The 27,822-nt window shown below is 36.7% G+C and overlaps 1 protein-coding gene across 4 annotated transcripts; it reads right to left on the bottom strand.

The window, feature by feature from the left end:
* Window positions 1-32: 32 nt before the first annotated feature.
* Window positions 33-27,111, bottom strand: LOC102598288 (ubiquitin carboxyl-terminal hydrolase 12-like). 4 transcript variants are annotated; one of them, XM_006350875.2, is made up of 32 exons: window positions 26,956-27,111; window positions 26,619-26,688; window positions 26,270-26,417; window positions 26,026-26,183; window positions 20,890-21,155; window positions 20,598-20,816; window positions 20,375-20,483; window positions 20,161-20,276; window positions 19,384-19,482; window positions 18,247-18,356; window positions 16,628-16,702; window positions 16,241-16,319; window positions 15,998-16,144; window positions 15,833-15,913; window positions 15,625-15,744; window positions 14,765-14,887; window positions 11,544-11,621; window positions 11,327-11,415; window positions 10,505-10,613; window positions 10,339-10,407; window positions 10,100-10,210; window positions 9,788-9,843; window positions 9,535-9,712; window positions 9,307-9,408; window positions 9,131-9,202; window positions 8,737-8,802; window positions 8,304-8,369; window positions 1,718-1,804; window positions 1,481-1,600; window positions 1,269-1,343; window positions 1,099-1,185; window positions 33-553 (listed from the first exon to the last, which is right to left on the bottom strand). In XM_006350875.2, the coding sequence occupies exons 1-32, from the start codon at window positions 26,983-26,985 to the stop codon at window positions 512-514; spliced, it is 3,357 nt and encodes a 1,118-aa protein (XP_006350937.1). In that variant the 5' UTR covers window positions 26,986-27,111; the 3' UTR covers window positions 33-511. The 4 variants fall into 4 exon arrangements, with proteins under 4 accessions (XP_006350937.1, XP_006350938.1, XP_006350939.1 ...); XM_006350876.2 differs by having other exon boundaries at window positions 1,481-1,597; XM_006350877.2 differs by having other exon boundaries at window positions 26,619-26,685.
* Between the last annotated feature and the right edge of the window lie 711 nt (window positions 27,112-27,822).

The raw sequence follows: 27,822 nt of genomic DNA, 5'->3' as shown, positions 1-27,822 counted from the left end.
AAAACCAAAAAAAAACCGCTAACTCTATTTCATTCAAATTTAAATAGAAAAAGATAAATTCAATTATTACGAGTCGGGACATTTTGCAAACAAAGACACTAAAAAACTGTGATATATCCCTTTCAACTGTTCTACAACAATGTCACTATGGGAAATCCCAGCCTTCTGTTCTTCTACATCATTAGTTTTCCAGACAATATAATTATGAGAGAACTGAGAATGCCAAAAGTGAGGAACAGGAAATGTCAAAATAAACATCTATACCCTCTATATACGTCCACCCAAAATCATGTGCGTTGCCTAAAATTACAATGGAATCAACGTTTTCAGCCACCTAAAACTGCTTAAATAAAATATGGTGTTGCTTGCCCACGTTTGGAGGACAAAAGTTAAATTACCACCGAGACATCACTGCATTAACTGTTAGCTGCCATCTTCTGATGATCCTAGTGCTGCTTCTTCGCGGGATTTTACATGCTCCATCAAAGGTATTGATCAGTCATTTAGAAGACTAGTTGTAGATCCGAACAGGCTTGTCAAAAGCGGGTCGATTCTGCAGTACCAATATGAGCCAGTTATACACCAACTAATATAAAGTATTATCACTTGTGCATTATTAAACTGGCTTTGGGTTGGCTTAATAAATAAAATGTTCTGATTTTTAATTTGAAAGGTAAGCCAAACAATATGTTCCTGAATTCTAAACAGGTTAATCTCACTGTGGTAGGATTTCAAATTTCAATACAAAAGAGCCACTGAGCCCACAGGTAAAAGATCAAGAGAAACCAATTTCAGGCAACCAAGAATCGCCAGCCATGAAGTAATCTTATAAAGTAAATATATATATAACATATATTCACGTACACAAAAGTATTCAGGTTCATTAGCATGTTGAAAGCTTAGAGCGAGTGTTGCGTTAAATTGACATATGGAGCTGATTGTTGCTCAACCAGTGTCAAAAGATATCTCAGAAAAAAGGACCTCAAAAGAAATTTAGCTATTATATTTTTGCATTTCAGTGATTAAAGACTTGTTGGTCCACTTGGATGGTTGCCTTATAAGCCCATCATCACCAGCATGACAGAAAAAGTAGCATACCTGGTTGGAAGCATATGACCTTTTAGGACCATTGTCAGCATGCTCTAATCCCAGATACTGCTCCCAAGCACCATAAACATCTCTCCTCTGGAAACCAATTAGGAAACAGAATAATCAAACATTATACAAGGACTATAGAGGGAGAATATGGACGGAAAAGGAGTAAATACCTGAAAACGAATGGATACAATATCTGAATCCCGGAGGTAGTCAGGACGGCCCATGGACACAAACGCAAACATCCACTGCATAGTGAAAGTAGAACGTGTAAATAACTAGAATAAATAAAACACATGAACCCTCTATACTAATACTGAACCTAGAAATTTTCCAAGATTACTCGGTATAGAAACAACGATGCAAAGCAAGGAAGCTTGAATACCTTTGAAAACTCCTCATCTGGAACCTGCAATTTTCTCTGAATGCGCGCTTTAACTTCAGCCAGTGTCTCACCCTCATGAATAACCAGAAAAAATGGCTCGCCAAAGTTTTGTACATGCTGCTAAGGGATGGAATCAAAAACAATTAACTGAGGATAGAACCTCCACCATATACACTGATTGTAACTATAGCTATATATATATATCAGGAACTTGTCAATTTCGACAGATGTACTTACTGCTTGATTTTGAGTTGTGTCCTTTGTAAAATGGTAAACATGAATCAAGCGATCAAGAGGACCCAGGTTTTTCTCCTCTTCAGGGATCTGTAATGGAGAAAAGTTAAGACATTAATTAGATAAACATCTAAGAAATGTAGACAATATTACAACTCTAACTGAAGGCTATAAACTTAAGTTGATTCATCTCCAGACATATGTTTTTCTCTTTATTGGTGAAGACTTTAGACCTTTTTCTTCCCTGATTTATTTGGTCGGTCCAGTCCATAAGTATATACGTGGAGAAATAAACAGGACAACACCAATGACCTAAGCAAAACCCTTAAGACCAGCTGGACCGTAAAACACCAATGACCTAAGCAAAACCCAAAGGACCAGCTGGACCGCAAATACTCAATGTTGCCCGCACAGCAGCACCACAACATTAACGGAAAGAAGTGCAGTCATCCACCACAACACACTTTATTTGCAAAATATGACAGCAACAACTAACACGAAAAATCTCATCATTCGTGTCAGTAAAACTCAAAGTTAAGCGCATCAGAAGGACACTTGCTTGGCTGCAGGTTGATATTGTTCATCTTTTTGTAATCGCCTTAATGAGCCGTTCTTACTATCCTGCCACCAAAGTTCGTCACTTCCGTCAATCCACTAAAATGTTCAATTAGATTAATAAATTCAGCCATCCATTGAATTTCCCAGACAATGAACTGCCATCTGAAGTTGAACCTCCAATCTTCTGATGACCGTAGCTCTGCTATGGTGCTATGTTGCTAATATCCTAAGGAGTGTATCTCTGAGAACAGCCTTTCTAGGTTGTCTGCCTCATGCCAATCATCTTTCCAGAAACAGGTTTAACCCCATTTTCCACTTTGATCTTTATAAAGCTTTTCAACTCATTACACAAGGCTCTTATGGACCTCCATAAATTGACTCCATATGGAGTTGTAACTTCTCCTCATACTTGGCTTCTGTTACTTTCCCTCACAGAGTTCGTTTATTTCATTAACATATTTCCAAAGTCATTTCATTCTTACGGACTTGTTGTGATTCTCCAAATTATTGATCCCCAAACCCCCCAACTTTTTATCACAAATCAGAGTCCTCCACTTGATCAAATGGTAGTTTTTCCTGTCTTTATTACCTAGGCACGGGAACATCTTCCTGATTTTGTCTAATCTGTTCATGACCCGAGCTGGAATAGGGAACAGGGACATCAGGTAAGTTGACAAAGAATCTAAGACTGAATTGATGAGGGTTAATCTTCCACAAATGACAAGTACTGCCTTTTCCACCTAGCCAAATTCTACTCGCACTTCTCGACCACATTGTTTCATATCTCCTTAGCTTTTGATTTTGCTCCTAAAGACATACCTAGGTAAGTGGTTGGTAGACTGCCAATCTCACCACCAAGTATTGCATTCAGGGATTCCATATTTGAGACCCCATGGATAAGATACAAAAAATTCTTCCTCCAGTTAATGTGTAATTCAGACATCCCTTCAAATAGGACCAGAAATCACACTCAGGACTCTAAGTTGCTCTTCATCAGCATCACCTTCAGGTCCAGGTTATCTCTTCCATCTCTGGTCACACTGAAACCTCTTATCCACCCATTTATATTTGAAGATTTAACCATACAATTAAGGCCCTCCATTGCTAGTAAAAACAGAAGGGGTGACAAAGAATCACCTTGTCTATTTTTTATTTTTTTTTGATGAAGTAAGAAGAATGTCATTAACAAAGCATCAAGCAGATGCACAGATTACAAAAGAAAGAAATATCAGCTCCCAAAAAGGCAAAAAAAAGCTATCTAAACAGCTAACAGCAGAGATCTATGGAGCTGATAAATTCTAGGAAAGAATCGACACTAAGTACAGGAGAGAGATTAACCCAACCAAAAAGAGTAATCAAACATCTTGCTTTAAAGGTAGAGATGGGAGTTGGGGTGCCATCAAAACATCTTTTGTTCCTCTCCGTCCATAAGCACCACAAAATACAGGCTGGAACCAAAGACCAGATCTGCTTGACGGACTTCCCAACTTTCCAAGAACTCCAACACACAAAAACCTCTCTCAATGATCTTGGCATGACCCAAGTGAGTCCAAAAAGTGAGAAGAACATGTTCCATAGGCCTGTTGCAACTGTGCAATGAAGGAACAAGTGATTAATAGATTCTGAGTTGCACAAGCACATGTAGCATCTGTTGACTATTTGGAATTTCCTCCTCATGAGATTATTCTGAGTCAAGCAAGAGTCTTTTAGAGTAATCCAACTGAAACAAATAACTTTAGGTGGCAACTTAGTTCTCCAGATTAATTTCCATGGCCATTGATCAATTACGGTCTTCTTGGAGCTTTGTTGAAGGTAGCATGCTTTAACTGTGTAGGATCCATCCCTGCTATGTCTCCAGATAAGTTTGTCCCTGCGTTGACTGTTGATTGCACTAGTCTGAATGGTGGCCATAAGGCTAAAAACCTCTTCCAACTCCCAGTCATTAAGATTTCTCCTTAGGATCAGATTCCACACATTGTCTTCCCTGTACTGCGAGATGGTTGAGTCTGGATGAGATGCAATCTGGAAAATGCTTGGAAAAACATTCATTAGAGGAGTGTCTCCTAGCCAAATATCTTTCCAAAACTGAATATGTTCCCCATTTCCCACCATAAGTGAGGCATCACTGAAGAATATTTCCCACAGTTTCCTTATACTCTCCAGACCCCCGTGCCATAAGAGGTACTGACTTTATTAGAGCACCAATGACTATCACTACCATACTTTGCTTGGATCACTTCCTTCCACAAGCCAGCCGCCTCTTGATTGTATCTCCAGTGCCACTTCAATAGCAAACACTTGTTATGTAAGGCCAAGTCTTTTATCCCCAATCCTCCATATTGTTTTGGCAAAGTGACTTTGGCCCATTTAACAAGGTGAATTTTGTGGTCCTTGTTGTTGCCTTCCCAGAGAAAGTCCCTCCTGATTTTGTCGAGTCGCTGTTTCACCTTAGCTGGCATAAGGAATAAGGACATAAAATAGGTGGGAATGCTGTCCAATACACTATTGATGAGGAAAAACCTGTTGGGGTACCATTAATAAGAACGGAAAAACTCACTATTGAAATGCAATTACATCCAGTGTATCCATTTCTGTCCAAATCTCATTCTACTCAAAACTGCTAGCAGATAAGCCCAGTTGACATGGTCATAGGCTTTCTCTATGTCTAACTTGCAGAGTATGCTTGGTTTTCCTTGCTTCTGCTTCATTAGCAACTAGAATTGCATCCACGATTTATCTACCTTTGATGAAGGCCATTATTGTTCACCCACAGTATTTCCATCATCCTTTTCAGCCTCAGTGAGAACTTTGGAGAAAATTTTGTAAATGCTACCAATTAAACTAGTTGGTCCGAAATCCCTTAGTTCTTTGGCACCTTTCTTCTTTGGGATGAGAGCTATAAAAGCGGCATTGCAGCTCCTCTCAAACATTACATGTTCATAGAAGTTGTGGAATGCATTCATTATATTTGACCTTACCACCTCCCAACATTTGATTAAAAAAACCATAATGAAGCCATGAGGCCCCGGTGCCTTGAATGTAGCACACGTCTTTAAGCTTCTCAACACTTCCTCCTCCTCAAATCTTGCTTGAAGACTCCTTTTCTTCCACCATTAAAACTGGACAATATGGGAAGTGACTGGCCGGCCTCCATTGCACAGTTTGCGTATAAACTTTGGTAAAATTCTACCATCTCCCCTTCAATTCTAGTAGAATTCTGAGTGAGATATCCCTGGACTAACAACTGATCTATGTTGTTGTATCTTCACTGAGCATTGGCAGTTTTGTGGAAAAACCTTGTATTTATGTCCCCCTCCATCAGCCAAAGGGCTCTGGATATTTGTCTCCATGCAATCTCTTCCTTTTTAATCAGTTCTTCATATTCTAGCACCAGCCCTGATTTTCTCTGCATCCGTTTCAGCTAGAATTCTGCCTCCTGAAACTGCTCCTACATCTGCCAATTAACCTAGCAGGATCTTCCTCTAGAAACCTAAGTTCACCCTCTTGTGCCACTAGCCTCTAGACAAGCAAATTTGATCCATCACCCCCCTCCCCCCAGTTGTAAGTCCCCTCCCAACTTTGTTCCTTGAATGCAAATGATATCAGCATTCCAACTCATCACCATGCTCTTCATTAATCTCCTTTTATCCCTACAGTTTAAACCCCCTACATTCCATGTAATCAGTTTGATCTGCATTAACCAATTTTCAAATTGCTTCTCCCATTGCTCCTTTCACCACTACTCTTCAATTCTTGAGCCCCTTTGAATCTAGATTTTTTACATATTGCATCCGACTCCATTCTTCTTGCTATTCTGCAGCTGTCTACTTGTGGTAATAGTTCCAGAGCTTCCTCCTCGTGTCCCTGAAAATCACCCCAGTAATTTGCAACTTTTTCATGTTTTGTTGCACCCAAACAGAAGTTTCCCTCTCTCACTTTGATCAACAACTGAGATTGAACTCGCAGAGACTCTGTTTCTTCAATTTTCCAGTTCTCCGTTGTCTCTGCTTCATTTTGGACCACTATATCTGTCAAAATTGTTTTTGAGTTCTCAATCTCCTCCCAATTTCCCATGTGCACCTCATTCCATTAATTCCTTAGTGGAATCTTCATCATTGACCTCGTATATAGTGGCCACTGCTCTATCGAAGCTTTCCGTAATGTTCTCCATCTTTTGCATGGTCTCTCGATCAAAACTTTGAGAGATAGAGAGAGAGAGAGAGAGAGAGAGAGAGTCTTTCATGATGTCGTTGAAGGTGTCTCTCTATTTAGATTTGGCTCCTGTAGTGGTATATCAATGAAGATCACTTCAGGCCCAAATTTAAGAGTTAAACGAAAACACTTCATTGGGCTTCCGGTCCGGCCCAACAAGTAATTTCATTTACTCTGGTGGTATGCCTTTCACGTGTGAAATCTGCACCACATGTTCCATTTGTAAAGTGAGCGACACCCTCGTGGTTTCTGAAATTTGAATCCCTGAATTGAATGGGAATTCAAATTTTCAGCGTAGACATCGCCTCTGTTTATCCTCTGGGTAATAAGATGGACCATGTAATCTTTTCAATCATCTTTTCTGATGGTTTCCCTGGTCTTTTCTGGCAGGCTTTCGCATCTGGGTTTATTCTCATCCCAAATCGAAATGAATTAAATGATATCATTGCGCATAATGGATATTCGCTGGCCACCTTCCATCCATCATTTGCCACCAGAATTCTTGCTCATTTCATGTGCTTTCTGAGCTATGTCTCCTCTTCTGTGGCCACCCAACCCCCACACAGTTGGCCAATTTCGAAGAAGACCTTCTGCGACCACAGGTGCAGTGGTATTCCGACTGCTCTAATCCATGTCTTCTTTGTGACGAGGAGTTGGCACACAACCCCCATTGGAGACCATCTTTCAAGGTTGAATCTTATTTTCTTCCAAGACCACTGTCCTTGCAGCACTTGCTCTGCCATGTATCTATTTGGGAATTCAAATAGGAACATGTCTCCATACATCTCATATATGTTTACCCCTAAAGTATTCCTCAAGCTAGAGATGACGATTTCCTTATATCAGCCAGTGTGGGTTTCGCCGTACAGATCAACTCTAGACTGCCAACAAGACATCTTTAGCAGGCTTTAATCTTGAAGATCTGAGGTGTATTCGATTTCAATTCTGCCTTTCGAGCTACTCACCTCAGCTTCTCAAATGGCCCTGGATTGCCATTTACTTTCCTTGACAGCTTTTTTGAAAGGGTAGTTGGCTTCTGTTATATTTGGGGGACCTACCCTTTCCTGCTTTTGGGGGTCTTAATGAAATTCTCAATCTTAAATGCAATATCACACCAACCTGCATTTAATGCTGATTCTGGAATAATCAATACTGATCTTCCTTCCTTATTTATAGAGAGGATACTCATGTATCTCCCATGCTCATTCTACTTCCTTGTACTAAAAAATTCTGAGTCTCTTTCTGAGGTTTTCCATCTCCTGTCCGCCTTCTTCTGATCTCTGGAAGCTTCTCTTTATGTGAAGCAAATACATCCATTATTTGCTGCTCATCGAAGTTCTTCTCATAAGTCTTCGACTCCTCTCGACCCATTCATATCACACTGCATTATCTGAGTTCCATCTAGAAATGACTAATGTCGAATGACTTGAACCCAGCATTTAAGTAAATCCTGTTCTTGTCCATCTTGATAGAAAAAGCTACAGATTACAAAGCCTGTGCAAGCTGAGAGAAAGATTTGAATGAAACAACTAAAACAGAAGGTGCTACCATAAGGAACGGGTGGAGGATTCTGACTCTCAGTCACCGGAAAAGATGACACTCTCTCTGCAGAAGTAGGACAGCGAGTGTTTCTGGGGAATGTGCCAGAAGCATTCAAAGAGGAAATATCTTTTTTACAGGAGCATTGAGACAATCACAAAGATTACAGCAAAACATTCAAATAGATGCACAATCACCCCTAACTGCATATCCCCAGTAAAACCTGGACCTGCTCTTCTGCATAAAATAAAGGGAACTACCAACAGAACATTCAGTGTACCTCTTCTGCACGCAAGGTCCAGTACTGATCATTTATGTTCTCAATCCTTTCAGTAGGTGGAAAAATCTGCAAAATAAATGTAGAGGATATGTTACAAATGCTACCAAGAAGCAAAGCTGAGAAGCATGATACTGCATGTCCTTTCATGAGTTCTTATCTACTTCAAAATGCATCAAACTGTTTGTGTGTGTTAATGTGTATTGTCCTGTCTGTTTATATCTGTCTGTCCGTCTGTATATATGTAATGTATGTCAGGCATGAGCACACAGACATGCACACTCTACTGTTCAACACTTAAGATTGAAAGATCATTTAGAAAACAAAGAAAGGGTAATCGTATAACACTCCCACAGCAACTCTATCTGTGCGCATTGAAGCACTTGCAGAAGATACTGAACTACAGCAGAAGGAAGTTATGCAGCATAAATGGTACCTTATATATCTTGTGATAGAAAACTTCCAGCAACCTCAGTTCAGCATCTGGACGTGACAACTCAACCTATTCCATACCATGAGACAAGATCAGCAAAAACATCTGACAGATATAGATCTTAATGAAATGAATTTATAGCAGTGTACTTATCACTTATCAGAGAACCTTCCAATAAAATAGGTTATTAGATGACATCTCAATGTAGACATCAGCTTGTTCTCTCTAAATTAAGACATAGCATGGCTGGGGCAAGACATAAAATGTTTTTCCTACTATTCTTCCTAGTTTCTACTTTCAGGTTTACAGTTTAGGGTGGTAAAAACAATATGAAGGCGGCATCACTACTTTTATATCGATGCATCACACTTTATAGCAATAGAAAATTCAAAAGTACCTTTGTCTTAAGATGATTAAGGACATCATCTACAGTACTTTGTTTTGGCAATCTAATAGTATGGATTGTCACCTGAAAATGAACAGCCCAAGATTTTATATATGAGTGTAGGAGACTGTATAAACCCTTATCAAAGGAAACTCTACACAAAATGTACAAGTATGTGTAGCACTTACTTCATATTTTGCAGCATTATAAAAGGCGACTTTGAGAGTTTTTAAGCACTGTAGCTCTGGTAATGGAATATCGAGGACTTCATAATACAAAATGTCTGAAGTCTGTCCAAAGAGGAGGGATGGTAAGCAAAATGTAGTCGCTGGTAAATAACTAAGAGCCACAAGATTGTAAATACATAAAAAAGTTTCAATTATCCCTAACCAGAGTAGACTCTGTTCCTACATTACCTGATTATAGTGAACCAGCATTTCTGTAAGACGGTCCACTCCTCGATACTTTATTGGCTGAGGTTTTGGCTGCTGTGAGTAGCAGTTATGTGATGTAAGCCTTATTTTTGATGGGTCATCCAAGCGGAGATGGCGAGCCAAACTCTCTACTACTTCATCATAGTTGTTCAGCTTTGACCTAGAGTTTGTTTATTGTCAATGAATTAAACAATACTGGAAAAAGCTTCATTAACTTACTGAAACAGATACATACAACTCAAGACTAAAATCCTCCTCCTTGGGTTTGTCCAATGAGCGGAAGTGAACAACCTGGGAGCAATCACATGGAAAAATTTTATCTTAGCTATCAAGCCACACAAAATATTCAGAGCTCTTTTGAAACTTAATACAAATGAAACAGTGTCACATAAACTGAAAACAAAAGTGAGTGCGATGGAGTCAAGGCAGGAGTACTACCAAAGGTACTGCCTTCATCAAAGGGAAACAATTCTATTTCATAGAGGTAACTACCAATCTAGCTCCAAGAGCCAAGAGACAATATGAAAAAACAAGGTGCAACACATACCTGGCGATTGTGCACATACTCTAAAAATGAAGGAACATCAGGAAATCGATATTGTTCACTAGTTTGACTTCGAACGGGTTTCTGAAAGCAAATAATGTCCCCATCTTCAAGCTGAAAAAAGCAGAGGAGTATCATACAATAAATCCACCAGAAGAAATGAAAACCAGAACAACTGAAAGCAATTGGCCACCCAGCGAACGTGTAACAGTAGTATACAGATGGCAAGTAATAGCTCGTACCTGACTGCTACAAAATGTTAGATTGCAATCAATAGGTTCACACATCACATTGGGTTCAAATTTTATTTCCTGTCAATAGAGCATGATATTAAGCACAACCTGAAGCCACCTATATAACTGCTGTGGGTTAACATACTGATAGCGAGATAAGAAGTAAAAAATTAACCTCAAAGAGTTCAATCTCTTCATCAGGTGAAATTCCAGCCAACTCATTTAGCTTGGTCATTATGTCCAGTGGCTTACCACTGCCTTTTACAAAGAGCCGCCCAACATACCTGATAAGTGATAACAAGAAGGAAAACCAAGTAAAGAATAGACAAAGCCCCATTATTGCATGGCCACTTATATACAGACACCAAAGTACGTGAACAATGATATCACAAGTTTCAGGATATCAAATACGTTAAAAATTTGAATTGTGCCCTACAACAGAATGTACAGATCGAGGTTTCAGCAATTAACTAATATCTCTCACGACTATAGACCTCTGAAAAACTCTATTTAATGTCTACATCAAGTGCAAAAAATTGCATAGACTGCGATGAAACTGAAGTAGGTTTTTCACCACAGTAATCTCAGGTTAACAAAACATCTGTGTTACAGGAGTTAGATGTCTACCATGTTGAACAGTCCGACATCAAGTTGTTAGAACCTTAGTCACTATGTGAACACTTGACACGAGACTAAAGCATTAGTGGTTTATGAACCAGTCATCAAGGATCTTAGCCAAACGGGATCTGCTGCATAAGCACTTTGCCCACAGGTTTCTTGATCGGACTTGACAAATTGTCATTGTCACATTTCATATATCAACCATGTCTGCAGGCTCTAAGAATGAGAAGAAGATGCACTTTCCATTTTTTATTTTTGATAACCAATGATGCACTTTCCAATCAGAGATGATATTAGAGATCCCAAACTAGACAAGCATAGAAATAACTCCTCTTATAAAGCACGGATTTCAACCTATAGAGGCAAGAAGAAATACCTTATCTCCTCTTTTAGAGGGTCATACAGTTTGAAAAATAGAAGAATATCTTCTTTGGTCTTCTCAGGTGGAGGACAAGGTTGCAAATCCTACAACAACACAAATGCAAAAAGTGCAAAACATAAAACTTGATATACACAAAAGTACAGCACCTGCCCCAACAATAATTCCAAGTGTGAACCCTAAACTGGAAAATGAGTACGCAATATTTCATTACCAGGCCAATTTCAACTTCCAAATAAAGTTTTAGCTCCGCGTTAGTTGTTTTATTAGAGACCTCTCTCAATTGTCCAACCTGAAATACATTGCGCAAGATCATTAGCACCAAGTCAATCAAGCACCAATCTTGGTAATTCGACAAACCAAATACACCAACAACAACAACATCCCAGTTTGTTCCCACAAGTGGAGTTTGGGGCCGGTAGAGTGCAAGTAGACCTTACCACTACCTTTGAGAAGGTAGAGAGGTTGTTTCCGAAAAACCCTCGGCTGAGCAAACGACAGAAAAGTACCATTCATAGGAAAAAATACACCACTGAACATAAGTGATTAAAATAACTGCAGCAGTTGTTAAGCAATTATAGACTTGAAAAGGTGGGATGGTTCCTGCACGAAGCTATGATCCTGGGATGATTAATTCCTCTGGTTCACAATACTATATCTCTTACATTGGGATAAAAGGAGTCTTAGGATGTTCAGCCTGACAATTTTTCAACATCCAAAGTGGCTTAGGATGCTCATCCTGGCAATTTTTCAACATCCAAAGAGACTAGTCACCTTATCAATACTCCCTCTATCCTATTTTATGTGGCACCCTTTCCTTTTTAGTCCGTCCCAAAAAGCTTGTCACCTTCCTATAATTAGAAACATTTAACTTAAAATTTCTCTTTTACTCTTGATGAAATGATTTACAACCACGGAAATATCTAAGGATTGTTTCAGACCACAAATTTCAAAAGTGTTCTTTTTTTCTTAAACATCATGCCAAGTCAAATGGTGTCACACAAAATGTGATGGAGGGGGTAATAAAAATGAAACAAAGAGGATGAGGCCTCATTTGTTTGCACTTAATGAATATATTAATCTTAATCATTCAGATCTCACTCATTAAGTGCGTTTGTTTTTCTTATTTTACAACCGCTTAATGGGTCTAAATAGGTCTGAATGATTAAGATCCATAACAAAGACTTAATATCATTAAGATGTCTATTAAGAATTGCTACGATGACAATTCATCGCTATTCCATCTACTTTCACCCACCACTCACAACCACCATTTCAGCCACAACTACCACCACCTACCATCCACAACCACCATCCTCAGCCCAGCCACAACCACCACTATTGCTAATCACCAAAATCAATTGTCATCGCCATAAGTTGTCATTTGCAATCATCACCACCAACCATTATCACATCCACAAATCACTACTCATAATTATCATCATTAGTCAACATTATATATCACTAACCACCATTAGTTGTCATTATCATTCCACTACTATTTATCAGCTCCCACCAACAAAAACAACCACAGTTAATCACTACTGCAACAACTATATCATAAGATACTACCCACAACCACCATCAATAGTCAACATCATCCCAAATGACACACACAATCACCATTAGATCAATTTAGTATTTTATTTGAATTTTATATTTATTATTCATTTAACAAAAAAAAATTGTATACATTCAGGTATTGAGAAAACAAACAATCTTAACTATTTAGTATTCAGATTCTTAATACATATCTTAATATTCAGATGTGAATTCAGATCTCTAAATCATAATACGCATCTTAATATTCAGACGTGCATTTATATTCAGAGCTCTAAATCAATCAAAATGTCTCAATCTTAATGAAAAAAAATTGAGCATGAGTCAGCTTAATGCATCCCCATCTCACATCCTACGACATGATGAGATGATGACTCATCTTGATGTCTCAGCCACTCACATCACGCAAATTGTCAAGAAATGGACTTTAGGCTTATCTTAACAACAAAACTAGCTCATGAGAGGAGGATTGTTCTAAGAACATATAAGAAAACAAGTGTCCACACCTTCAACCAATGTAGCACTTTGACACCCCCCAAGAACACGTTGCTCAGGGATAGAGAATTAAAGCATGAACAACATAACATTGAACAAACCCAACATTGAGTAAGCCAAAAATAAAGATGGGTCTAATAGCATGGACGGAAAATGGAACTTGGATCTAACTTATGTCCAAAAGCTAGCTCATCGCTCATGACCATATAAAAAGACAACGGCCCATAACATCAACCAATATGGGAAATACTAACACAAAGTGTGGCAATCTTTCCACATTCAAATAGGTGAGTCGTCTTATTTATCAAAAAGAGAAAAGATAACTCATTTTGTTCACATCCAAAGACCGGATGATAAATGACTCATCATGATGTCTCTTCAACCCATCTCATCACACAAATCAAACATACTCTAAAAGGGAACCTATAATGTAAGAAGTTCCAAACACTGAATATCCACAAACGCATGTTTTTGTCTCTTTTTCCTAAGAGGGAAAGGACGGAGGAAGAGGGGGGATATCAGATGTGGACAAAAATAAACCGCAAAGAGTATCCAGATAGTCAGCAATAAATTATGTTTAGACAATCTATTTTGCAGAGCAAGACAAGGTCTGGGAGAGAAGCTCATAATCAATTTTAGGATAACAGATTTAAGATTCACCACAAAAATACATCTGTTACTGACCTCGAGGAAGTATACTATGTTTTGTGTTACAACTTTAAGCAGTGCAAGATATGGGTACAAAAATATCAATAAGCAGAAGGAAGATAAGAATGTCCCACATAAGGAAATATGTATTTTTCACATAGAAACAACGGAAGCAAAAAAAAAAAAAAAGACTAGCATCATTAGGTATAAATGGTATTAAAAAGAAAAGGTGCATGGCTGCAAACAATTATCCCTAATTGTTGTTTTCCTAGCCATTTACACCTACAACAATGCAATAGATACAGATGATAAATCACATGAAGTGCATGCTTGATCTTAGCATGATGTTCTTTGCTTGTGTAATTACTGGACATTCCCTTGAATTATTTACTGCAACTGTCTATGAAAGTATTGATTCATTATTTCTCTGTCAGTCTATTTCTGAACAAAAATCCTTTTTTTAGCCAAATTTTTATTTCTACTAAATGTCAATCAAATTGTACTGATAGATAGCATAAAGAGTAAATATAATACTTGTCCCAGAATCTTTTGATCAGTATGTTGATGCAAGCAGAACAGTAGAAGTGATTGGAAAGCTAGTAAGGTTTAAATATGCCAGTTGCTCAATTCTTAAAAACAGAGGACACTTTCTAGAATCTGGATACAACTGCAAAGCACTCTTAATTCAGCTCCACAAAACACAACAGAAAGGTAAACAGTCAGACAACTTACCGACTGAACTTCCTCTTGAGGTGTCAATGGCCGATTAGGCCGATATGTGTGATTTTGTCGTTTTGCCCATAGCCAATACCGCTGAAATTGCACGGGTATACCCAATACCTTAGCAACCTCCTCCTGAAAAAGACTTACCATTAAATGATACAAACATAAGAGGTAAAAGGATTGACCAAATACACAAATATAGGCTATAACTGTTTGACTTAGCAATTAGCATACAGCATACGAAAAGCTGAACCATCAGATTCCAATTTTTCAAGAATCATTCACCTAAATTTGCAATCAGAATCTGAAGTTTATCTTCTAACTCAAAGTTAGATATTAAAATCTCAACACCAAATTTACATTCCATTACCCATATTTCAGAAGACATAAAAGTGGCACTTGAACCTCCATTGTTAGTACCTGCATTCTACGAGTCTATATGTTCTTGTTGAATTATGTTATCACATCATCTAAAATCCTATATAGTTTGAGAAGGGAAACTTTTATCCTATTGTTTTATGCATGCAACACTCCCCTTCACGTGTGGACCTAATTCTTTTCTTAGAGGCCAGCTCTTTTCTTGAGACAAGCACATGAGAATATTTTATTCAAGAGTACCTGTGCAACTCAAAATCAGAACTTTTGCCATCTTTGATACCATATTTAATCATGTAACTACCCAATCTAAAAAATGAAGTTGTTCAAGAGGAGACATTTCTATTTATGTTTGAAATTCTGAGGCATATTTATGCAGTATCTACATATTATGCTTCAGAAGAGCAACCAAAACAGCAACGACGATGTAAATTTTCAGTACAAAAATACTTTTTCTACATAAATATGTACAAAAATAAATTGCAAAACCATACCTTGAATTGCGTAAATACCATCTGTTTTTGGATACGGAAACTACGGACTTTGTCATGATCCAAAAGATCAAAATAAATCTCCTTCCCAATTTGTTCACCAAGGTCCTCATCACGAGCAACCTAAGTATATAACAAGAGTATTTTCAGTAAGATTTCCAAATTACAAAGATGCAAGCGGGAAGGGATAAGACTAGGTTTTAAAGGAAACCTTGATGATAGTATAAAGGTGAGCCTCTGCTTTTTCCTTTCTCTTTTGCTCCTTTTCATCTTGCTCTTTCTTTAGCCTTACCTGCAATATAATGTTAGACAGAAGATGACACAACTCAACCATATTATCATCAATTAAATGGACAGAGTAATGTAGCACACACACCCTGAGATGCTCCGCAATGTCCTTTTCGTCCACATTGCAGATAATCTTTTCTTTGTCACTTTCACGAATATAAACAAGCATATATGCATTTGAATATTTTGTGAATTTGAATGGTGAATTGTTGAACGCAGGGTTTGCATGAGGCAACTGTTGCAAGAAATGGAGAATGAAAATGAATATTGGCTATATAATACAAGAAAATAATGCACATGCATATAAGGACAGCAAGAATTGGAAACAGACCTCCTCCTCACCACCATACTGCTCTTCCAGAGCCCTCTTTGGATCTTCTTTTGTCACACGCTCATCATCAAATTTAAACCTAAAAGTAATAGGCAAATAGTGAATCTTAAAAATCAAGACAGGCAGCAGACACAGAAAGATTGTGACAAGGAAGTGAAATAGCTATAAACAATGATCGAAGGGCAACTGCTGCCCAAAATTTACTATACATCTTTTATTTCGAAAAGAAAAAAGACAATATAATAAATGATATCGCCTTAAAGATGATAAAATCGTCCTTCTGATGACCCAGAGTAGGTGAGAGAACACTAAAAATAACATGGCAGAGAAAAACCAAAGAATTAAAGGATAAAGAAATGTGTCTACTGACTGCGACACAAAACATACCATTGATCAGAGAGTGTTGGTCTGATATAAGCATAATAGTGTCCCCCATGGACCCCGCCACTGTGAACCAAAACACTGAAAACAAAAATAAAAGAATCAAATAAAACTCATTACCTAGTCTTCCGGCTATTCAGAAATCTGTGCCAAGTATACAAAGATAAAATAAAAAATAGCATAGTCTAGACTGAAAAAACAAACCCATGTATCTTTTTTTCACAGAAGAAGCAGAAAATATCAAACTACAATGCAGAATAGAGGAGGGACAGATGATAACAACATCACAATTGCAAAAGCAGTTAATTGAGGCCGAGGAAAGGGAGAGAGGAAGTGGGGAAAGGGAGGCGAAAAGGAAGGGTGCTAATTTCCATTTAGACAGTATCATCCAATTATGTAGATACTTGAATGAATCCCCACTGCTCTAATAAAACATAAATAGTGAAATAATATTTAAAATCAGCCCTCACGTGGATAGGACACTAAGAACTCCAGCTGTGTAATCTCCTATTAGGAGCACGGAGAAAATGGTGTCACCTCTGAGCAATCATGCTACTAAGTTTTCAGTGTGTAGCATAATATAGTAGCATGATGACATTCAAGATTAAGCACCATTAAAAATCGGAAAGGTGTACAAGGAAATACATAAACGAATTGATCAAAACTAAACCATGAGGTAGAAGTGTTTGAAGTTCTATCATAAAGTTTTCAGGCATTAAAACAAGGTTAAAAATTTAGATAGATTACAAAACATAAATTCAATACCAAGTTTTAAATCCTACTATCCTTCAGGAAAAAGCAATTCATGTCCACATTAGCATATCCCTTGCATGATGACCATTGAAAATAAAACAATTACTGTGCAGTAAATTAATTTGGAAGAAGATGCACAATAGGCCATACCTCATAAACCAAAACTCAAAACTTGCTAAGGGGTAAAAAAACATTGATTCCCAGTGGAAAGATTCTATTTCCTAATTTACATGTTTACCCAAGAAACCATACTATCCTGTAAAATGTTCTGAGAGAAATCCAAAGTGATGGAATTCGACAGTAAGAGTCTTTCTTATTGCTACCATAGCAGTATTGTTAAGAGTTTTCAAATAGGAAAGTTCACAAAGAAGAAATAATATAATCCCAATTGACAAAGGGAATCAAGAAGAGATTATATTTTCTCAACAGATGACTGATTTTACACCACCAAACCATGGGAAATCAAGTTGTTAGAACTTAGAAGCAATCTTACTATGTCTAAGAAAGTTAAGAGTCTGTAGCACATCTAGTTTACATGAGCCACATTGTCAAGTAAAAGTTAACTGGACAAGGAAAACAGCAAAGAATTATGCATGAAGAAGTAAACAGAATGATATAATGTGACTCTTATGATTAGATGATTCAAATCTGTATGCAAAAATGGGTAGAACTGACCCGCTCAACTAATCACAAGCATAAAGTTAGTAAATTAACCAAAAGAGAAATTTGTCAACATGAAGAATGTGAGATGATAAAGGAATTCTCTTAACGCAACCACATGACAGAAGTAAGATCACATCGCCAAATGGCAAGAAAAGAAGCATTAAAAATAGGAAACCATTTATGCTTCATCGGAGGAAAGAGATTGATACCTATGAAGAGTATAGAGATTCCGAACGCTTCGATCGGCATCTGGAGATAAATATTTTCCATTCTCTCTATCAAGGTCGAGTTGTAAAGGAAACTCATATCTGTCATTTATCTATTTAATCAATTCAAAAAGAGAATCAGAAATTACCATCACATTGAAACATACTGTTTTGATTAGAGCTGGAGAAAGATAAAGTCATATCCTCATAAAGCAACTAAAAGAGTGATCCTGAGATGAGTTGATTCCTTACCCTCAAAAATAATATCAAGGAAAGATAAAGTAAAAGACAAGACGGTTATAGACTGAAACTGTCAGCCTAGTAAATGCAAAGCTCCAGATATTGTCCTACACTACTTTCAGCTCCCATTGTAACATTTTATTTCTTCATTTACAATCAGGGTTTTTTCATGAGTTCAAGTCTTCTCTCTAGTTTCTTTCTTAACAGAATTTGTTGAAAAGTTAAAGAGTTAAGACTAGTTTAGGACTGACAAGGGAGACTCCCACATTCATTTCCATCTCCTTTTTAAGCCTATTCGGAGATATTGGCATTAAGAGTTAATTAGTTTAGTCACATACACCCTTCTTTATTCATTGACTAAGAATTCTGGTTTGATAATGATCAAGGAAGCAATGAAATGGGAAGAACCACATAAGGTAGAATTACTGAAAAACCCATGATAAATTTCAGACGTTTTCTAAGCACCCAAGGGTGTCTCCTAGAGGTCAATGAAGCTGGGATGCACAATCTGAGAGATCAGTATTCAAATCTCAGTACAGGCAGGAAGGAAAAAAAAAACTAACTGATTTATTCTCATCTGTCTCTATCCTGTTAAACAGAGTTACCCGGTGTTTCTACCAGTGGGAAGTAGCACGTACTCAGTGAATTAGTCAAGGTTCGTGCACGTTGGACCAGACAACACCACTATCACAAGAAAGAAATCATATGTTTTCTACCATAATTGGCTTGCATATGGGTTTAGAAAACACTAGACCCAGCATATATATAATAAAATAAAGCATTTACTCCACTTGGTTATGCCTATACAATCGTGTGAGGAATCAGTTCTATACTCCCTTTTTCATAGGCATGAGGAATCTATTTTATACATTAACCACATGAGAGTAATAAATGAAATACCTTGACCATAGTATCCCGTGCAAAATCATATTCAAAACGTTTTAACTGAAGCTGAAGAACAGGGGGGAAGTCAACAAAAAGGACACCTTTCCGAGCATCCTGAAAAATGGAAGTTCAGGTAAGTAGCAACAAAGATAACAGTCAACACATACAATTATCTTTAACAAAAAAAAAACAGAGACCATTATACTAATAACCAACCAACTACAGCCTCATTCTGTTTCATTTTTTTATCTTTTTTTTTTGGATGAATACAAGAAGGTAAGGAAATGCTGCTTTCGGGACTTGAATCTGCATTGGCGGCGAGATTCTTCAAAAAAGGCAACTTAGAGTAATCAAGCTAATGCTGCACTCAAATGTAGAACAAGATTCATTTATTTGATAGGAGGGGAAAAGAAAGTAAGAAACACAAAACACTTATCAGGTGCCTTTCCAAATTTCACCTCCTTGATTTTTATTAGGCATAATAAATGAACATGTCGTTTAACTTGACCTCAGTTGGCATTTACGCCCTCTAACTTTGGGTGTGCACTAGGCACTTAAACTTGTATAAAGTTGGCGTAGATGCCAGATGAGGTCATGTTTAGGGCATGTTGCTGTAATATGCCTTTTTATTATTTTGTGAGAAACACTAATTAGTATCTTTTTGTCTCTCCATAAACATCTCACTTCAAGTACCAGTTATATCCTTCCTTTGGTGGCTCAAAATAATGGCACAAATTTAATGTCTAACCAACTCTGCAAACCATCATCCAAAAATCAGTGAAGGGATTTAACCTGTAAACCATATTTTTCTGCATGGTATTTATTGTCACCCTCAAGGCGTTCTACTTCAACATACTTGTCAAAAGAAGCATAGACATCACGACACCCTTTGACGTCAAGCTGCAAGTCTGTCAAATGAGGCATGATTGAAAGTTAAACTCACAATGTGGCATTCTGTGTTTAACAAGAAAAAACATGAAAAAATAAATATTGGTTCCATACATACCATAAAAAGATTCTTTTCTTGTTGATCTGTAATCCACATTGATACATTCAATATAATTCATATGATGCCCCTCGAACAGTTGTTGTATTGTTCCCTCTACAACGGTTCCCTGAGCCAAAGAAACCCATATACAAATCCATAAAAAATAGTCTCAAATCTAAATAAGCATGCCATCTATGGTACAATTTGTTTTAGGTTCACGTGTTACACAATTATAAATTACCTTCATTTTATCTTCAAGTTTTTCACAAAGAACCCTGTTAAGTTCTTGTACATCATGCTGCATGAAAGAATCATTTGAGTCCCATCCAAAGGACTTCGTCAACTCTTTTGTTGCTACACTAGTGTCACTGTACTGTAGCTTATAGAACAGACTCTGCAAAGCCAAAGGGATGCTCCCAGATGGATTGTCATTCTCAGTTGTTGGCATATGATACACAGCCTGAAACACGTGTGAATTAGTCACCTCCAGGAAAATAATAGCAAAGACATTACTCATTCTTTTCAAGGCTAACCTTTCTAAAGTAAGAAATATGATACAATGTTTGGAGGAGAGAGTTCATATAACAAGTGGCTCCCTGATTCTTAAGGCCAACACAACCAGTCTCCTTCTTAGAGTCATGGGACCAGTAATCAGCAACCTTACGAACAGAAACATCAGCTTCAACTACGACTGTATCATCCATAATAAAACCTCTGCTAGGATCATATAATTCACTAAGAGGCATGAAGGATGTGAAACCCCAGTCACTCTCTCTTGCATTAAACTGGTGCTGAGTATCTGCCATGACAATCATTTTTTGAAGTAAGTTTCATATATTGCCCCAAGAAGGTGTCAATATGTACAGCAAATGTCTGCCATATGGATCATAACATTAACTAAATTGTCAGCAGTCTACATAGCAAATCATAATAATATTTGGCACAAATTAGAACCATCAAAGGGAGAGAACATAAAAAGAAGCATCTGTTAGGAATAAAAAGCTGAAGAGCCATAAATTAGAGAATGCTCAGACTCGCACTAGCTTATCTGAAAATGAAAATACAGGAGATTAAAGATACTCTCAAGATAAGATGTCAATAGAACTAAGATTAGCCTTCCATGTATCCCCCAATCATGCGTTCATCCTATCTTTCCGATGCAAAGGTATGTCAATCCTGGCATCATCTAAGTTTCTCTAATAAGCTGGCTTCAAAATCCTTAATCAGAGCTTTAAAGATTCATTTCGAAGCTCAACAAACCTTTATAGCATGTATTCAACTTCAGCAAACATCACAGGCTTAAAATAAAGTCAAGAATATTCCCAGTCAGGTTATAGATATTTCCCCTGAAAAAAAACATAGACCACCTACATAATTCCTGCAGTCATCCAAACCACAGTGGTAGTTTCAAACATAAGGGGATATCTCCTTATCAAAAAGGAAATTAAGGGGATATTTAATCTGCTTTACTGAAATGAATGAAAACTCAGATAATCAACTAAATTTGTCTGCACAAGCATGTACATCTGCCAGAAAACTATAAAAAGACACAGAAAATAGGTAAATTATAGAATATAATCATTTTGCTTATATTTTACTGTTAAAAGTAGTACTGTATTAATTTTAGCAACAAGTGTTGTAGAGATAATTAAGGAAGGTTTATGCAAATGTACAGGTCAGTTTACAAATAAACAGTTTAACAGTTAACATAGCCCAAAAAAGTTTTACATCTGGAATGACCAAATTGTTGAAAAGAAGTGTAGTCTCTTTCAATGTTAGTACCTTTTAACTTTTTTCAGTTTTACTTTTGCACTTTCCGAGGATACACACACCTATTCCCCATGTAATACAAATACTATTTTTTTGTTCTTAACTCTGTTTAACACCTTATATACAATGTTATACATAAATATACATTGTAGGAGAACCATTTATAACTATTACTCCCTCTGTTTCAATTTGTTTGACTGATTTTGACTAGGTACGAAGTAAAGTAAAACGGACTTTTGAATCTTGTGGTCCCTTCATGATCTAAATTTTAAAATTCGAGGGTACGGATCCAAGTACGAATACGGGTGCGGGGATTCAACTAAAAATATAATTAAAACATCTAAACATAGAGTTATGTGTCAAAATTATGAGACATTATGTCGAAAACTTACAAGGTACACTGAGGAGTAAATATTGATCAAGAGGAAAACCCCGTAAAGAGATAAAAGGAGAAGTACCAACATAGAATTTCATTTTCTTCAACTTCACCCTAGCCTTTGTTTTGATTACAATTATTGTATCAGCCCTGAATTTCTCTATACCCAAAATCATTTGACCGAATACAGAACGGATCCCACACCCACACCCACACCACGTCATGTCGACACGGTGCAGCACTAAAAGTGAAAGTCCGAGCAACTTAGCTTAAATGTTAGGTGGAAAGATAGAAATAGAGAGATGTCAAAAACGGAAAGAAGCCTTCTTTTTTTAAATGGACATAAAAGGAAAGACAAATAAATTGAAATAGAGGGAGTATATAACCGTGTATAAGTATCACATTTCGGTAAACTCAAAAGGAAACATGCATTGGGTTGGACATAAATTTTCATGTCCTGATGCATGAATGTTTGCCCAAGATCTCGCGACTCTGATTCCTATAGAACATAATTTTTCACTCCCCAATGCATAGGGTTTTAGGATAAACACCCTCCATTCCAATTTACATACCTTTCGGAAGCATTTTTCCCTTTATAATACCAATAGAAGTGTTAAATTCATGCTTCCTCATTCATTTTGAAGTAACTTGCTGAAGCATATAAATAACACCATTGGAGACCTTGAAAATACATGAAGAAATTCAAAATGGGTCTCTTTTATTTTGTTGATGTTAGCACGAATCAATATTTGGGGTTTGATCCTTATATTATTTCAAGCTAGTGGTTGAAATTTAAACACTTATGACTATAGAGAGAGAAGGCGGAGATATAGAGAGAAGAGAATCAAGAAGCAGTCACACATAAGCAGAAGGGGGGAGGAGAAAGATAAAAAAAAATAGGGTTTTAATTAGGCTGAAAAAAGATTTCAAAAAATACACAAATTGGGCTAAAACTGGTACAAATAAGGAAGGTGGGCCTTTTTTGGTAGACTAGATAGATGACCGAAATGTTTTGGACCGTAGTTATTTTAATTACGAGAGGTGGAGGGATACATAATGAGTTATAGACTATAATTGTTTAATGCAAGACTTACCTCTAAACATAAGAAGAAAGAATCATAGCTCTTTGTACTAGTGAAGACTCAAATCCTTGCTTTTCTTATTCTCTTTCTACTTTTAGTTTTTAGGGTAAGTAAAAATAAATTTCAGTACTTGCACCAAGAAGGTGATACGTGCATAATCCTTGCTAATTATAAACCTAATACAAAGGAACAATGATTCCTTGAGCTAATACAGAGAACTGTTCAGAGCATCCAATAAGAAATTGCAGAACGAACAATATCAATTGAAAAAATATATATATATTGCACGTAAATAAGGAGTATCTTCTTGTGCACCACAAGAAAAATATCTTTGGAAACTCTATTAAATGACTGATTAAGAAAATTTAGTCAAGATCCTAAAATGACTAACACTGGGTGGACTTATAAATATATATTGTAAGAATTAATGAATCAAACTTTCATCAACGTCATCCCTACGAAGTTCCATGGTCCAAGTCCAATATAAAATAGGGCTTTCTACGAAATACCAGAAGTGCAGATTTCAGTGATCTAGGTGAACCTGCAACTACATCTTCCGCCAATAAGATGTAGCACGCTTACAATTAGCATTCACACATGCCTATACCAACATGACAGCACATGCAGCCTCTCTTTCCCTTCACTTATTATTGTTGAAAGTGCATTTCAAAATATATATTTTTAATCAGTACAGAAAAATTTCAGGCCTCCACATTAACTAGGGTAAAAGTTTCATTTACCCAGCTGTATATCTTGGGCATGCCTTTGGGAGCCAAGAGCAAATCAAAGGGTATTAGGAATACTGTTCTGGAAAATGTGAGAAGAAGCTTGTCAATTGGAAAAGCCAATATTTGTCCTTGGGTGGTAGAGTCACACTCATCAATAGTGTCTTAGATGTCACCTACTTACATGATGTCCGTGTTTCCTATGCCAGCCAATGTAATGGACAGAATGGATGCTATTATAGCATGATTCACATGATTGTTTGCCAAACACGCTGCTCTGGCTCAAGATAACCTAAAGAAAAGGGGATTTCAACTATGCTCCAGATGTTTTTTTTGTGAAAGTGAGGTAGAAACAATAAATCATCTCTTTCTACATTTTGTATAGATACTGTGATATTGTGGCAGATTTTCATCAACCTAAGGGGCATTAGTTGGTCTATGCCAAGAAACATAAAGTACGCTTTAGCCTGCTGGAATAGGGATGGAAATCAGTCGGGTCACGGGGAGAGATGGAAGATTGTCCATGCATATATATGGTGGACTATCCAGAAAAAGAGGAACCAGAGGTGTCTTGAAGATAAAAGTTGCTCCCTACAAAATTGAAGATGAATTGTCCAGTTGTTTTCTACTTTTGGTGTAAACATGAGTATCCTCAAGAAGAAGAGGATACTCCTAGCATTTTAGATTACTTATGAGATCTAGGAGGTTGTTAGTACTAACGTGGTCTCTGGTTGTAATTAATATTGGGTCACCTTTGGTGTATCCCTTTGTTTATAATATATGTTACCTTTCTCAAAAAAAAAATCATTCCAAAAGACAGCAGAAGATGCTGAAATATGTACATCCAAATTGAAAGAGGAGTTCCATTGATCTTGAATGGAACATTGGAACTAATGACATCTGTCAAAGTTTCAGCCTCATATACATTTTCCATCCTACATCAAAAACTAAGCAAAAGTATAAAGTTAAGCTTGATCTGGTACACTAGACTTTTCCCTCAAAACATATTGGTTTCTCTCTTTCCACAATGTCCACCAAATACAAGCTGGCAGAATGTCCCAGATTCTTCTCTGTTCTTCGCTCAACCTTTTCTTGTGCCAGCAGCTAGCACAATTAGTTGATAATAGAAGTCCTAATTCACCTGATTATGGAATTTATCAACTTCTAATTAAGATAACTACATGTTGGAATGAAAGGAACCGTAGGTGATTTGATGGAATTTCTACTTCTAATATTGACCTTGAAGCTAAGTGCTTACTGAATATATTTAGCTGGGCAATGCAGGCTCCTGTAACTAGTTGTGAACATATTTTTGATGGGGTTTTCTCCTTAGTTGTAGTCTTGCAGATGTAGATTAAGCTAACTTTTGTAATTGAGCAACCTCCCTTGTTATTCTTCCCCTTTGTAATTTTGTTGCATCTTATTGATTCCTTCAATGGATCTCTTCTTACTTCATCAACAAAACAAAAAACTACATGTTGAATGAACATTCATTACACTCGGTTCTTTATGATCAAAAAGCTAACAATTATGCAAGTGACATCGCCTAAAATAAGTAAAACCTGGAGAATCTACTATTTCACAATCTCTCTCCAACTAACGAGCAATGTCTCAAAAGGCTCAAACACATCATGTATTCAACCAACAGTCAATCTTCTCTCAGCAGTTAAATTTACACAAATTCATGTCTCTTATTCAATAAACAAAAATTCTGACCTTTTCTCACTGTAAACTTGGTATGAGCTTGGTTGAGCACACCTAAGCTAAAATGAGCATATCTACTCCATCCATAAGGCAATGACGGTGAATCGGCAACATCCAAATACAATGACAATTGGTCCGCATTGTTCCCTTTAGGGAATATCAATATCCTCCTGCCATACGTAACGCACCGACATCAAATCACTCACATATAAAAAACAATAAAACAATCCATCCAAAAAAAAACACAAAATATTACCATTTATATCCTCCCACATTGAAAACTTCCGAGTATAGCTTCTTCACATTCAACCTCGAAAAGTTCTCTATCGTCCACGCAAACCTACCAGATGGCGGATCATCCACTTGTGGACCCTCCACTGTACTAGCTGTATCCGCAGTCGCAACTAACAACAATTAAAAAAAGCAACTTCAAAAAAACAAAATCTGTAAATCCACAAAGCAACAAAAATAGACATTCAAAAAACATACAAGTAGCAGGAAAAGAAAGAAAAAAAGTGAACACATATAACTACAATCCAGCAAAACTACAATTACATATCAGTGTATAGATATAAAACTACTACAGAAGAACGTAAAAGATTTACCTTCCATAGGCTGCGGACCTTCCACAGGAAAATCCGAATTAGGAACAAGCATCTCCTCGTCTTCAGGCTGCTAAAAAAACAAAAACAAAGCAAAATATTCGATCTCAAGTTACTCCACACTTCCGATTAACCTAATCCCTAGAATTTCACCATTGCCGCATTCAAATCAAAACGTTTACATAAAACTTCACTCCGACATCACTTTTTGATAAAAATTCACCACTTATTCAATCCTATAACTATACAAACCTTTATTCAACAAAAAAAAAACTAAAAAATAAAACTCGAGAAGTTGCGGTGTAAGAGAAGTGTAGAACAGGTAGGAGAGATTACGTACTTCAACTGGAGGAGGAGTCATGAGAGTCATTGCCGGAAAACGGTAGACCGGAAACTCAACAAATCGGCGATGAAGAATGCAACGTAGAAACGATCGAATCGATCCAAGGACTTTCTCTTCAGTTCGAGTCCTTGGGCAAGGCGACGAACAAAAGAAAATTTTAGTATAATGATGAAAGAAGGAAAAATAAATTAAAAGAGGGATTTAAATTGCCAAAGGGTAGTTTGGGAATTTTATTGAACTTTTATTATTCTTATCTTCTTTTTTTTGGTTACTAATAAAAGAAAATAATTTTTTAAATTTCTTATATGTAAAAATAATAATTATACTTCATATAACAGAGTCATAAAATTATAAATAATCTACAAAATTAAATCCTACCCAACTTATACATCTTTGGAGATTTACTTGCCTTATAAATATTTGGAATGTGATTTATTTTGTTGCATGTATTTTATCTTGTCATGGTTGATCATTAGCTTTATTTTTAATATAAGGAAATTCTTTTTGAATTTAACTTGCGAAGGACAGTAATCACTTGCAACTTGAATATAAAAAAATAGTCTTTATAAATATTTTCTGTGTTAAAATTAAAGATTTTTTATAGAAAAAATGTGAATAACTTACAAAATTATTTTTTCTTGATTTATGTGTCTTTTGAAGTTTGCTTACCTTGTATTATTTGCAATGTGATTTAGTACGTTGACTATATTTTAATTTGACCATGAAATTAATGACCTACGAAATCAATTCTCACCAATTTGATAGTAATCACTTGCAACTATTATATATATATATATATATATATATATATATAATAGTCTTTATTAATATTCTATGTGTTAAAATTAGAGATTTTTTATAAAG

This window comes from Solanum tuberosum, unplaced genomic scaffold (assembly GCF_000226075.1).
Source record: "Solanum tuberosum cultivar DM 1-3 516 R44 unplaced genomic scaffold, SolTub_3.0 scf00131, whole genome shotgun sequence".
NCBI lineage: Eukaryota > Viridiplantae > Streptophyta > Magnoliopsida > Solanales > Solanaceae > Solanum > Solanum tuberosum.
Note: the sequence above shows the minus strand (reverse complement) of the source record. Positions and strands in the feature narration are given on the sequence as shown.

Bases quoted from the DNA above. Each gene is read 5' to 3' on its own strand.
- LOC102598288 (XM_006350875.2), bottom strand. From the start codon at position 26,985: ATGACTCTCATGACTCCTCCTCCAGTTGAA. The intron at 26,689-26,955 runs GTACGTAATCTC...TTGTTTTTTTAG, and splicing joins TGACTCCTCCTCCAGTTGAA to CAGCCTGAAGACGAGGAGAT. The intron at 20,277-20,374 runs GTATGTATGGAA...CTCATTTGACAG, and splicing joins AAGAAAAGAATCTTTTTATG to ACTTGCAGCTTGACGTCAAA.